At 30.8% G+C, this 14,034-nt stretch overlaps 1 protein-coding gene across 3 annotated transcripts; it reads left to right on the top strand.

The window, feature by feature from the left end:
- Positions 1-2,258: 2,258 nt before the first annotated feature.
- Positions 2,259-13,494, top strand: LOC143229933 (ADP-ribosylation factor 6-like). 3 transcript variants are annotated; one of them, XM_076462809.1, is made up of 5 exons: positions 2,259-2,610; positions 4,694-4,806; positions 7,237-7,340; positions 10,009-10,207; positions 11,265-13,494. In XM_076462809.1, exons 2-5 carry the CDS (start codon positions 4,725-4,727, stop codon positions 11,405-11,407), a joined length of 528 nt encoding a protein of 175 aa, XP_076318924.1. In that variant the 5' UTR covers positions 2,259-2,610; positions 4,694-4,724; the 3' UTR covers positions 11,408-13,494. The 3 variants fall into 3 exon arrangements, with proteins under 3 accessions (XP_076318924.1, XP_076318942.1, XP_076318932.1); XM_076462827.1 differs by having other exon boundaries at positions 2,610-2,770; XM_076462817.1 differs by lacking the exon at positions 2,259-2,610 and adding an exon at positions 2,660-2,794.
- Positions 13,495-14,034: the final 540 nt, after the last annotated feature.

Raw genomic sequence — 14,034 nt, 5'->3', positions numbered from 1 at the left:
TAGTTAAATCGAAACGTTGTTCGCTCTTCTATGTAAAATATTTTCTTTACCCAAACGAGCCGTTTTTGCATATATATTTCTCTACAAGTGGGTTTTCTCGACATCACAGTTGATTTGTTTGTTTGCTTAGGGAATTTCGTGCAAAGCTATTCGAGAATTATCTCCGCCAGCCGTCCTTGATTTAAAAGCAATAGACTAGAGGTAAGGCAGCTAGTCAGCACACCCACCGACCTCTTTCAGGCTACTCTTTCATCAACGAAAAGTTGGATTGATGCTTACATTATAACGCTCCTAAAACTAAAAGGAGCGAACATGTTCTGTGGCGGGGTTCTTATTAATACTAGATTAAACTTGTATAAGAGATATTTTATTTGATTTACAGTGTAACTACAACATGTATTAGATCAGTGTCTTACTTGATACTGTACTTCGTCTATTACTGTTTTGAAGTATTCAGTTATAAAGTTCAGCTCAATTAAAAATATTTACAACTAAAACAATTTCTTAACATATTTCTAATTATAGGTTAACTAGAAAAGTAGAGTGTGGTCTCTCAAGGTTCCCCTACAAACACCCAGAAAGTAGATAATAAATGCCAAGCAGACACGAGGAAACTGGAAACTTGAAGAATGATAATTATTAATTATTCCTTTAAGGAGGGTGTGGATAAACTTATAAATAAATGTTTTCTAGGAAATTAATGTGTATGGTCCAGTTTGGTTGTACCAAATGATCTGTGATTTGATATAAAAATCAACAGTTGAACGTGATACCGAAGTTAATATATTTTAAATTAATATTTTTTACGTATGTTTAATGTAAACATTTATTTTGCTTCTTGCTACGCACAAGACTATTTAATGGGGTATCGAAAACTCGATCTTTAAGCATCATGCAAAGCCATCTCGGAGGTGGCGGCAATAAAACATAGAATGAGCTGTGTTTCGCATGATTTTTATTAATTTGATATTAATACATAAACAACATTATGTTATTTTTCCAATTATGGTAAATAATTTGTTTTTAATGTCGCAATGCGTTTGAGAAATTTATAGTTGATCGTGAAACAGGGAGCCTTGACGCTATTCAATGATTTGGAAAAAATCGTTTTATTAGCGCGGTTATTTGAAATACCTACTCTATCTACAGGTTTCAAATATTGTTTTCAATTTGCTTTTGCTTTGTTTGTTTGTTGTTGTTAAGCAAACATATATTTGTAATTATTAACGTTATAATTTTTAAGTTTCATGGTGAACCATCCGGTTTTGTTTTGTTTGTTTGCTGTTTAGCAAACAGATTTTAGTAACTTTTAACGGTATAATTTTTAAGCTTCGTGCTGAACTAACGGGTTTTGTTTTGTTGTTTGTTGTTGTTAAGCGAACAGATTTTAGTAACTTTTAACGTTATAATTTTTAGGTTTCATGCTGAACCATCGGGAGAAGGGTTAACAATATGAACCAACAATTACATCACGAGGTAAAATAGAACTACAGAGTTACAACAACGATTAAAAACCAAAAATCCTTGAGTAAAATAAAATATAAAACAATTTCCAAACATACAAAGTACTTTGATCATTCGAGAAAAAAAAATGGAATATAAATAACTTCATGCGGGTTTATGAATCTGTAAAATAACACAAAAGAGTTGATTAAATCGTATTAAGTGAGCTTTCAGTAGGGGTACAGATGTAGAGAAAGAAAAACTGTGACAAAAATATTATAAATGCATTTTATATTTTAACAAATTCATATTGGTTATCTATAAAACTATACTAAGAAGTTGTTTTATCATGAGTTACACGCAGAACTGAAATAATAAAAATAATAAAGAGCTAGATAACAAGCAGCAACTGGAATCATTGAGGCAAGTATTTTCACTTATTAAGTGGTATGAAGAATATTCGAACTTTGTAAATAACACATAAAACAGTTTCAATCAAGTAACTGAAAACTGATTTAATGATATCGTATCACCCAATATTTCTTCTCAGAGCATAATACATTCATATCTAACGTCTCCTTTAGAGGTTAAATCTTGCGTGATATAATATTAATAAATTAATTTTCAACTACTCATTTTGATTATTTGTTTTCGCGTGAATATTTATCCAGGCACTTCACAGTATCCTACTCAGCTTTAAAATTTACCGTTACATATACGAAAGTAATGTTTATATACAAGGAATTTAATTTCAAGTGCATGTTTCACGGTAAAAAATAAAATAATTGGTGATACACACAAACATACGCCATACGTAAATCAGTGGTGACACAACAACATTACTAATGTTTCCTAACGGAAAGTTTATTTCCGGGATAAATTTTAATCATGGTGCTCACCGTTCCGTTTAACCAAATGTGTTGCGTGGAGGGTTCCACTGTAGTAATGCGAGGTGATTGTGTTTCAAGATGGGCTAACAACGAAACTAATTTAAGTTAAACATAAAATGAGAAAAGCGGTGCAATTTAATTTTCGTTCGAAGGATATAACTGCCATTTACTAATTTTATATATTTTTGATAATCGCAAGTTCCTTGATAAGGAAAGAGAAAGCTGTTATAATTTGTACCGAATTGATAAGTGGATCAAAGTCAAAACTTGTGTGATTGTGAGTATAAATAATACATTTCAAGTTAACAACTGAAGATAAGTGATATCACGCCTTTAGTACTTATACTAATACTGCTTAACTTTACATGGCTTCGTTGTTATCGTGTTAGGCCTATTTGAATTTTATTTAGTTAAGCTGACAATGTGGCACTGTTAGTGTAAGTAACAGTATAGCATATTCAGTGAGTTTATTTATGAATTATAGTACTGTGGTAGATAACCTGTACAATGTAGTGCTATTTTAATAAGTTAAAATAAATTAAGTTACGTCTTTGAGAGAAAGAAAAGGTAAATCAATTATATACATGACTTTTACCTAGTTCTTCCTTGGTTAAAATCACGCCCAGTAGTTCTGGTATATTTATAACTCCTATTACTTATTTAAGCAGTCTAAAATTCAAACCCTTAGATCATTTCATTTAACGTTAATTTGTCTTACAGGTAACTGAAAAAAGTGTTAAAATAGTTCAATGGCTTTAATTTTTAGGCTACCACTTACATTTACCATCTGTATTGAACCATTATACCTTGGTTTTAATTGTATTATAGAGAAATTCAGGTGCTACAATAATTTAATGACTTTATCTTTAGTGTTTAACTTGTTATTTTTGGATTTGCACATTGTTTACATTGGTTATCATGCCACATTATCATATTTTCTCACTTATTACTTGACTTTACAATATAGAGTTCACTATGTTGTGATGCAACTTCACCTACAAGACATTCAGTTTTTATACTATAATTTTCCTAGTCTTGGTGTAGAAATTATAATAAATATAATTGAACATTTCTATAGTTTAATCCTATTCAATGCAAGTTAGTGTTATTCCAACACTGGCATGCAGTTTGAAGAAGAGAGCAAATATTAATAGCCAAGTTATCAGCTTTGGAAAAGTATGTTTAAAATTGGTGAGAAAACCAAAGCACAGTAAGAATGATTTTATGGAGTGTTTTACACTCATGTTCATAGTGAAAGAAAACTTATTATTTCAATTAAATCATGTTATGGTTATGAAATGTATGTATAAGTCATTGTAATTGAATATTTCAGCTTGTGAAACCAATTTTTAGCTTTAATTATTAAGTTTTTGTAAAAAAAATGTTAACTTATGATCTGAATGAAATTTAATATTTTTAACCTGACAGCAGTATGGTTCAATAAGAAGGACCTATGACTCTGTGTGCTTCAGTCCATATGACAAGTAGCAAACAAGATGGTGAATGGAATTATAAGAAATGCTGATGGTGATGTTAATGCTGAAATTATTGTTAGACATAAAATTATAGATAAGCCTAAGTGAATAAATAAAGTAAGTTGGAAAATTGTTAATTTTTATTACAGGATGATATGTTAATGAATTGTTTTGAGTGGCTACTTACAAAACAACATACTACAGCTGTTATTAATCTACATCCATTTTATTTATTATTGATGTTTAGTATATGTAAGTATCAGTTGCCTGAGGTTTTAGTTGGATTGTTTTGGAAAAGATGCATGATTGACAGACTTACTGAAAATTAAACACATTTTTATTTTGAAGGTAATAGTTTGATTCATTTTCAAAGCTGCTTTGTGTTAACATGTATTTATCCCACAGACTATTCAATCCATGTATCATACCAAGGAATTTTCTATAACTACACATTTCTAATGCTTTTCTGATACAATTATTTTCCAACATTTATTTGAAAAGTAAAAAATTATTTACCTGTTACCTTTAATGTTAGTTCAGGTTACTGTGTGTACTGGTACTCTCTGTGAGGCCACTTCATTATCTAGTAACCTGAACAGCTAATTATTGAACAGTAGAAGAAATGTTGTTTACAACATTACAAGTCCACTTTGCTTTCCATTCAACTTGACCATTGAACATATTTAATTTCCCATAACGTATCTAGCTATTCGACACATTTGTGATTTCACATTGGTTGATTTACTTTCATTAAATAAAATTTATATATTAAATCCCCTTTCAGTCCATGTATGTTTTCATTTTTTTCCTCCTAAAAAAAAAAAAAAATCTGAAATGCTGTAAAGCTTACTTTGATATCTAGTTATAATTTTTAAAATATTTTAGGTTATTTGCTGACTATTGCCTGTGATACAAGATGGGCAAACTGTTGTCGAAGATTTTTGGCAACAAAGAAATGCGAATCCTTATGCTTGGATTGGACGCTGCTGGGAAAACAAGTATCCTTTTGTTCATCTTTAACAAACACACGCGTATAGTTTAATATGCAAGTTTTCTATCATCTTTAACAAACACACGTATAGTTTAATATGCAAGTTTTCTATCATCTTTAACAAACACATGTATAGTTTAATATGCAAGTTTTCTATCATCTTTAACAAACACACGTGTAGTTTAATATGCAAGTTTTCTATCATCTTTAACAAACACACGTAGTTTAATATGCAAGTTTTCTATCATCTTTAACAAACACACGATAGTTTAATATGCAAGTTTTCTATCATCTTTAACAAACACACGTGTAGTTTAATATGCAAGTTTTCTATCATCTTTAACAAACACACGTGTAGTTTAATATGCAAGTTTTCTATCATCTTTAACAAACACACGTGTAGTTTAATATGCAAGTTTTCTATCATCTTTAACAAACACACGTGTAGTTTAATATGCAAGTTTTCTATCATCTTTAACAAACACACGTGTAGTTTAATATGCAAGTTTTCTATCATCTTTAACAAACACACGTGTATAGTTTAATATGCAAGTTTTCTATCATCTTTAACAAACACACGTGTAGTTTAATATGCAAGTTTTCTATCATCTTTAACAAACACACGTATAGTTTAATATGCAAGTTTTCTATCATCTTTAACAAACACACGTGTAGTTTAATATGCAAGTTTTCTATCATCTTTAACAAACACACATTATAGTTTAATATGCAAGTTTTCTATCATCTTTAACAAACACACGTGTAGTTTAATATGCAAGTTTTCTATCATCTTTAACAAACACACGATAGTTTAATATGCAAGTTTTCTATCATCTTTAACAAACACACGTGTAGTTTAATATGCAAGTTTTCTATCATCTTTAACAAACACACGTATAGTTTAATATGCAAGTTTTCTATCATCTTTAACAAACACACGTATAGTTTAATATGCAAGTTTTTTATCATCTTTAACAAACACACGTGTAGTTTAATATGCAAGTTTTCTATCATCTTTAACAAACACGTGTATAGTTTAATATGCAAGTTTTCTATCATCTTTAACAAACACACGTATAGTTTAATATGCAAGTTTTTATCATCTTTAACAAACACACGATAGTTTAATATGCAAGTTTTTATCATCTTTAACAAACACACGTGTAGTTTAATATGCAAGTTTTCTATCATCTTTAACAAACACGTGTATAGTTTAATATGCAAGTTTTCTATCATCTTTAACAAACACACGTATAGTTTAATATGCAAGTTTTCTATCATCTTTAACAAACACACATTATAGTTTAATATGCAAGTTTTCTATCATCTTTAACAAACACTGCGTGTAGTTTAATATGCAAGTTTTCTATCATCTTTAACAAACACACGATAGTTTAATATGCAAGTTTTCTATCATCTTTAACAAACACACGTATAGTTTAATATGCAAGTTTTCTATCATCTTTAACAAACACACGTATAGTTTAATATGCAAGTTTTCTATCATCTTTAACAAACACACGTATAGTTTAATATGCAAGTTTTCTATCATCTTTAACAAACACACGTGTAGTTTAATATGCAAGTTTTCTATCATCTTTAACAAACACACGTATAGTTTAATATGCAAGTTTTCTATCATCTTTAACAAACACACGTATAGTTTAATATGCAAGTTTTCTATCATCTTTAACAAACACACGTATAGTTTAATATGCAAGTTTTCTATCATCTTTAACAAACACACGTGTAGTTTAATATGCAAGTTTTCTATCATCTTTAACAAACACACGTATAGTTTAATATGCAAGTTTTCTATCATCTTTAACAAACACGTGTATAGTTTAATATGCAAGTTTTCTATCATCTTTAACAAACACACGTATAGTTTAATATGCAAGTTTTCTATCATCTTTAACAAACACACGTATAGTTTAATATGCAAGTTTTCTATCATCTTTAATCTGTGTTCAAGATGCCAAGTAATTACTTGTTTGTAAGCCTCCATTTCATTGTACTTTTTTCAAATATTAAAAACATTGTCATTTTTGATCCAATAGAACATGTTCTATCAACCTTTTGTAAAGATAATGCTTGCTTGTGTATTTTCATAAAACTCCTGATTTATTAGCTACATGTTTTTAAAATGAGTAATTGTTTTGCTATTTCTGTAGTTTTTGTTTGTGAAATAGAGGGTACTGAGGTTAGAACTGTTATTATTGTTATTAGTCATTAACTCTGACCCATAATTTGTAAGTTGTGCAGACTAGTTTATTCTTAAATGTAACTGAAAATCCTAACATTCAACAAAATAAATAGTCATGTTAATAACAGTCATTTTTTTTTTTTTTAAGATGTAACATTTAGTCAAGTTATGTGAGGAAATATTTTTAAGCCTTATTGAAATGTTGGTTAGTTTTTCTTAATCAACGCACAGCAATTTTATACAAGTTAAAATTAGGACAATCGGTGACAACTATACCAACAGTAGGATTTAATGTGGAAACCGTTAAATACAAAAATGTCAAATTTAATGTGTGGGTAAGTTGTTTATATTTTTATTTCTTTTAATGAACATATGTAAACATTAGCTAGTTTAAATATGTGAATATATAGTTAAAGGTGTACTAGTATATCTGAATAGGTTTAAGAGTTTTAATGGATTGCAACTGCCTGTTGAGAGTAAAGGAGGTTGAGATGTGAAGAAAGCCTCAGTATGTCAGCTCAATTGTTCTATTTTTTTTTCAGTAGGCAATTATAGGTCATTAACTTCATAAACCTGCTATACCTGAAGTTCCATTTCAATAGTACCATATGTGAGGTTATTATTAATCTTGTATATTGTTTGTTTGCTTTTTGAGTTTTGCATACAGCTACACGAAGGCTATCTTGACTAGCCATCCCTAATTTAGCAGTGTAAGACTAGAGGGAAGGCAGCTAGTTATTACCACCCACTGCCAACTCTTGAGCTGCTCTTTTATCAATGACTAGTGGGATTGACCATCACATTATAATGCCCCCACAGCTGAAAGAGCGAGCATGTTTGGTGCAACGGGTATTTGAACCCACAATCCTCAAATTACGAGCCAAGCGTCTTAACAACCTGGCCATGCTGGGCCTTCTTATTTATTACTGCAATATTAAAACCTATGTATGCAGCCAACTCTAATGCATTGTACAATACATGTAATAATTTGAATTTTTAGCATTGTGGTTATGATAAGGTACATCTGTTGCTGTAAAACAATATGTATTGTTATGCAGATCTGGCATCAAACAATCATTTACCTGATAAAAAAAAAAAATTAATAGTATTTAAATAATGATTATTCAGCTTTGTGTACTAAATAGTCTCATGTGCTTCTATTTTAATTACCAACATGAAGTGAATGACAAAAATTAGTGCTCCATGTTATGTCACAAATTATCTCTAGATATCAAAGAATATACTTGTTTTACTTGTGGAGAGCCTGATGTGTGAGTGGAAACAGATGTTAAATGGCTGCAAATGTCTCTAGGTGGCCATAATAAAATATGGATTTGGTTCCAAACCAGTGGTGTCTGTTTGGACAAGTGGGTGATCTCTGTTTGCCACAATTGCAAGTCTCCTTTTAAAGATTGAATCATGTTTTCAGCTCTAGCTAAAGGCTGAGCCACTGTGCAGGAAGGTTAGAAACTGGCTTTACAACATTGAACATTTTCCAGTTGTCTAAAATGAAGTAATAGATAATATATAGTTCAATGAAGACAACTTCATGTTTGCTTTTAGATGCAAAGACATGCTCGCATCCAGTGTGCTAGTGTTCTTTTTTTATGGATAAGTTGGCAGCTTGCAATATAACAGTTTTACATTCATTGGGAGGGAATCCACAGTCTGATTAGACTCAATTTATGTACAAATTTATGTATAAAGGCACAAATGTGAATATCAAACATGGAGAAAGTCACCTTATGATGTATCCTAGAGACAGACTATCACTATTATGTCATTCTTTTTCAGTTCTGTCCACCTCTCTATATTTATCAGTATCATTGAGATCCTTTTTCTGCATTACACTTCATTTTAATCTACTGTTTCCTGTAGTATTGTAATGTGGGCAGAAACACACTGTCCCATTTCATAGATTTCATCACTTGGCAGTTTGATTTGGATGTGGTATATATCTTCACTGTGTGAGGAAGCTATTGAAGTGGGGAAAATGTCACAACTGAAGTAAGTGAAGGTGCTTTTCAAAAGAAAAATATATGGTAAGAGATGTTAACAGCTTCACAAGCTCAAATATGACAGAAAAAAACAGTTTGCTGCAACTTTTCACACAGCGTGAGAGAGGAGGAACTGAAAGTATCGTGGTGAGTCAGGCTTAAGTATTGGAGACGTGCTTATAAAGTATTTAACAACTTTGGATCTAAAGAACTCTAAAGTGTATAAATTGAAATATTAGTTGGTTAATAATTAATTGAGAAAATTAAAAATCCTGTTTTTATGTGTTGTGCAAAAGTGTAAGGTAACCACATTTTTTCCAAATGGTTGGGTCCTCGGAACTAAAAAAAAAAAAAAATCACACAATAGTGCTAATGCTAGATGTGTTGAACAGTCAACTGTGGTGAATGTGTGACTTCAGTCTTCTTGCACAGTGGTGTGCTCATTTACTGGTTGAAAGTTTAATTAAGAACATGCAGAACAATTTTGGGAGATGCTTCACATCCTGTGAAGCTATTCCAGATTCTAAATATATCCTGAAAACTGGTCTTTTAGAGAAGTGGTTGAAGATACCAGAGTACCTTATCAGCATGCTGTGCAACCGGTTTTAAGCTCCATTTTCTGTTTGTGTGACCGCATGCTGTATTTAGATGTTTTGAACTATAAAAATAGTGATCTCTGTTACATGTTCATTGATGATCATAGGTCAGATGGTCAAGCATTTACATTTGGGGTCATATGTTGGGTTGTTAAATGATTTGTATATGTGAACTGAAGATGGATTATATTTTGTGACAGTGGTCTTGCTAAAACTGCTCATTGTTCTATGCGATGCTTTGTAGTAAACAAACGAAAACATGTGATAGGGAGGATATTAGAGAACAGTATACAACAAAATAAACTTGATTGTTGAAATTTTAATGATACATCTAAAAGAGAATGTTACACAGTGTACACAGTTGTAAATCACCAGGAAGGAAAGAAATTTACTTGTTTTTACATTGATAGGATGTTGGTGGTCAGGACAAAATCCGCCCATTGTGGAGGCATTACTATACTGGAACTCAGGGCCTTATTTTTGTTGTGGACTGTGCCGATCGGGACCGGATAGACGAGGCACGTCAGGAGCTGAATAAAATAATCAACGATAGAGAAATGAGGGATGCTATTATCCTTGTTTTTGCCAATAAACAAGATTTGCCAGAAGGTAAGACCTGTTTTATAAATGTTAGCATCAAATGTTTATAAGATGGAGTATAATAGGAATGTCCTTTCGAACATAATATAGTGTGTTTTTTTAATTACAAAATTGTTCACAATTTTATAAATTCGAAATTTCAACCACAAAAATTTCAACTCTTACATTGTTACTACTCTGTTTTTATCAAGGCACTTATGATAATAGCACCAAGGGTACAGTACACAAGGAAGATAATTGCTTTTGTTCTGTTAAAGTCTGAAATTTAACTGTATAGTTATCTTTATGGAAAATGTACTTTTAGTTGACTCAGTTGCTTTGCAGTAATTATATTTTATTATTTTCATTAAAAATCACCCTCATAAATTAAGGTTAAGGCTACGTTATGGCTACAACTGGAATGTTATACCAAGTTTGAGGATCTTTTGTTAAGAACATATAAATCTTGTTATTACATCTGGTTTTCAGTTATCTGATAGATTCATTTTCTTATGAATAATGTAAAACTTGTGTTTAAAACCTAACTTATGACATTCTGACAAGAAAGAACTTTAGAAATAACTATAGTTATAACAGAATAATTACATTTGTAATATGCAAGTGCTTATACACACACACACACACACACACACACACACACACACTAAAGGATGAAATAATGCAGTGGGATAATATTTAACTTGTGTTTATTTTTTCACCACATCCTCTGAACTTTTGTAACTTTTCACCTTAAAAGATTGATGATATAACTTAGCATATAATAGAAATCGTGGTTTAACTTATTGCTTTTATATTTGTCATCAAGATAGGTCTTTCTCTTTCAGTCAAAGAGGGACTTGTTTTGTTTGTCTATCTAATTCAAATACAGAACCTGTAAAGCATATTTAGGAATGAGGCAGAGTCATTTCTCAACAGAAAATTTATATCAACAAATGCAGGAAATCATGTATGTTCAGATCTTAATATGGTAACTCAAGATTTTTGTTGCTATAATTTGAAAACCAGTACTTTAAATGAAGAAAAATGAGAAATTTGTTTGTAATCTATTAATATATTTTTTTACTAGCCATGAAACCCCATGAGGTACAAGAGAAACTTGGGTTCACCCGTATTCGTGATCGAAATTGGTACGTTCAGCCTTCTTGTGCAACAACTGGTGATGGTTTATATGAAGGGCTTACTTGGCTGACGTCGAACTACAAGTCTTAAAATAAAGGAAAGGATAAGAAAATACTGAATTTTTTGACAAATATTTTTTGAAAACTGTTGAAGAAGGATGCAACCTTTTGTGATGTAGACATGTCTTCTGATGACTTCTTTTGTATGGAAGAATCTTTAAACAATAATAAGTCCAGTCTTCCTCGTACACTTGGTTTAAATCATAAACTACGTGTGTGTGTGTGTGTTTGTCAAGATTTTAAATGTATTCGTAATGAAAGGACATCAGTCTACTCGAAGCAAAGTAAACAAAGCGTGCATATATTTTCATTTTCAGACTAAATATTGTTATATGTAGAGTAATCAAAGTCAATTGTTTAAATATTATGTTAAATCTATGTGTAAATAATTTAGAATTTTTTATGCAAGATTTTATGTATTCTGTTTTGTTTATTTTGCAAATAGTAGAGTTACATTTTTTTACATTTCTTTCTTTCCATCTAATTTCCAACAGAAATATATGTAGGTGTTGCTAGTTAAAAGGTTATACAGATATTGTCATGTTACATCCTGATTTTTAACAGCAGGAAATAAATTGCAGTTACAGAATGTTGAAGTTATTTTGAAGGACAATTATCATTCTGTTTTGTCAGTACACACTTGTTGAAAATGATTAATAATGAAAATAACATGGTAAACCTATTCAGTGGAAATAAACCTATATCTGTATTAAACATTATGTAGAATTGAGTAACATACCATTTAAATGAGTAAATCTATTATTTTTGTTATGTTGTTGAAAATTTTTGTATGTACATTGGTTAACATTTGTATTTCTAACAAAATATTTAATTCGTGGACAGTCATTTTTAATTGGTGCTGTATCTTAAATTGCACATAATTGTAAAAATAATTGGGTACAAAGTTTTTTGTTTTTTTCTTAGAATATCGGTTTAACTGGTGAGGAATATTTCATTTCATTATCAACCTTATGAAATGTAGATTGGGATCCATGAAAAACCAAAATTAGGGTATCTGTTTTCTTTAATGATTAATTCTAAAGAAATGCCTTACATGCATATCCTATGATTTTGTTCATATTTTTGATCCTATCTTGAGTAAAGTTGTTAAATGAAACCTCTGTAAATGAATATAGCAGATTAGGTGTTTTTATATAGACTTATGACCAAATTAAATATAAGTATGTGCTAAACACCAAATACATATATATCTATAAGAGAGAGAGAGAGAGAGAAGTTTTGTGGTTTTAAGTGAAATATATCTAGTGATGTAATTTGAAATAGTCGTAGTATGGTGTTCCAAACGAAAATAGTACAGAGATTGTGTCCACACCACACTTAACGAAAACAGTACAGAGATTGTGTCCACACCACACTTAACGAAAACAGTACAGAGATTGTGTCCATGCCACACTTAACGAAAACAGTACAGAGATTGTGTCCACGCCACACTTTTGAATGTGCCTACACATATGAGGTATGATCTACCAAAGTAACCACATTTAAATCGTAGATAAGGCTGTTTTTCTTACAATTTTTATAATGGACATTCTTAACCCTCAGAGAATTAATTAGGCCTAGACTGAAAGCTTTTCACATAAGCGATATTCAGTTAATTTACTTGGATATTGTGTTTAACTTATATCTTGAATTACTTTTTATAATAAAACCAACTTTATTGTTGCAGTGTAATGGGTAAGCATCAGATAAACAATGCTACTGTTTATTTGAACTTTTATTTCTGTGAAATGTACTCTTTAAATTTTTAAGTTTTGTTGTGTGTGTTTTTTTCATTTGTAATAAAATGTTGGCTCTTGTTTTGATATTTGGAAATGACATGAAATTCAAACTATTTTAGTTTTAGTTCACAATCTTGTGGCTTTTGTCTCAGATAGCCACTAATATCAAAACATTTTTTCAATTCTATTGTGAGATGTTTTACAGTTCATTTTAGCATGAAGTAAGCTGCTAAATCATTTAGCATCTCAAAATTAATGTTTCGGTCATTAAATGTTTTAAAGTTTCCTTTACTCTATATTGTTTGTGTTCTAAAATCTTGCTTATTTGTTTTTAATCTATTTAAACTGTTTTTATAAAGAATAAATCATGTTTGTACTATGGACGTGTTCATTTTGCTTTAATACTTAGTTTCATCACAAACGTACAGAGCTCAAACCTAATGTGGTAAAAGAAAGGTACAACCTAGAACTTTGCCAGTTGGTACAAGTGTATAAAAACATCTATGTAATGCATAAAACAGAAAAACAATGAAAAACATAAATGGTATTGTAGTAAAAAATTTGAGTTTGACGTTGGAGCTAATTTGTTCATTATGTATATGTGTTTTTTGAATTTTGTGCAAAGCTATGTGAGGGATGTTGGTGCTAGCAGTCCTTAATTGTAAGACTAGAGGGACGGCAGCTAGTCATCACCACCCACTGCCAACTCTTGAGCTACTTTTACCAAGGAATAGTGGGATTGACTGTCACATTATAACACCCCCATAGCTGAAAGGGTGAGCATGTTTGGTGTGATGGGGATTCGAACTCATGACCCTCAGATTAGGAGTCAAATGCCTTAATCCACCTGGCCAGGCTGGGCCCATATGTTTAAGTAAATATCTTGGGAAACCTATAATATCTGTAAAGTTGAAGTGAT

The sequence above is a fragment of the Tachypleus tridentatus genome, chromosome 1 (genome assembly GCF_004210375.1).
Source record: "Tachypleus tridentatus isolate NWPU-2018 chromosome 1, ASM421037v1, whole genome shotgun sequence".
In the NCBI taxonomy this organism is placed as follows: Eukaryota; Metazoa; Arthropoda; class Merostomata; order Xiphosura; family Limulidae; genus Tachypleus; species Tachypleus tridentatus.
The sequence above is the reverse complement of the archived record's forward strand: the minus strand, read 5'-3'. Positions and strand labels throughout refer to the sequence as shown.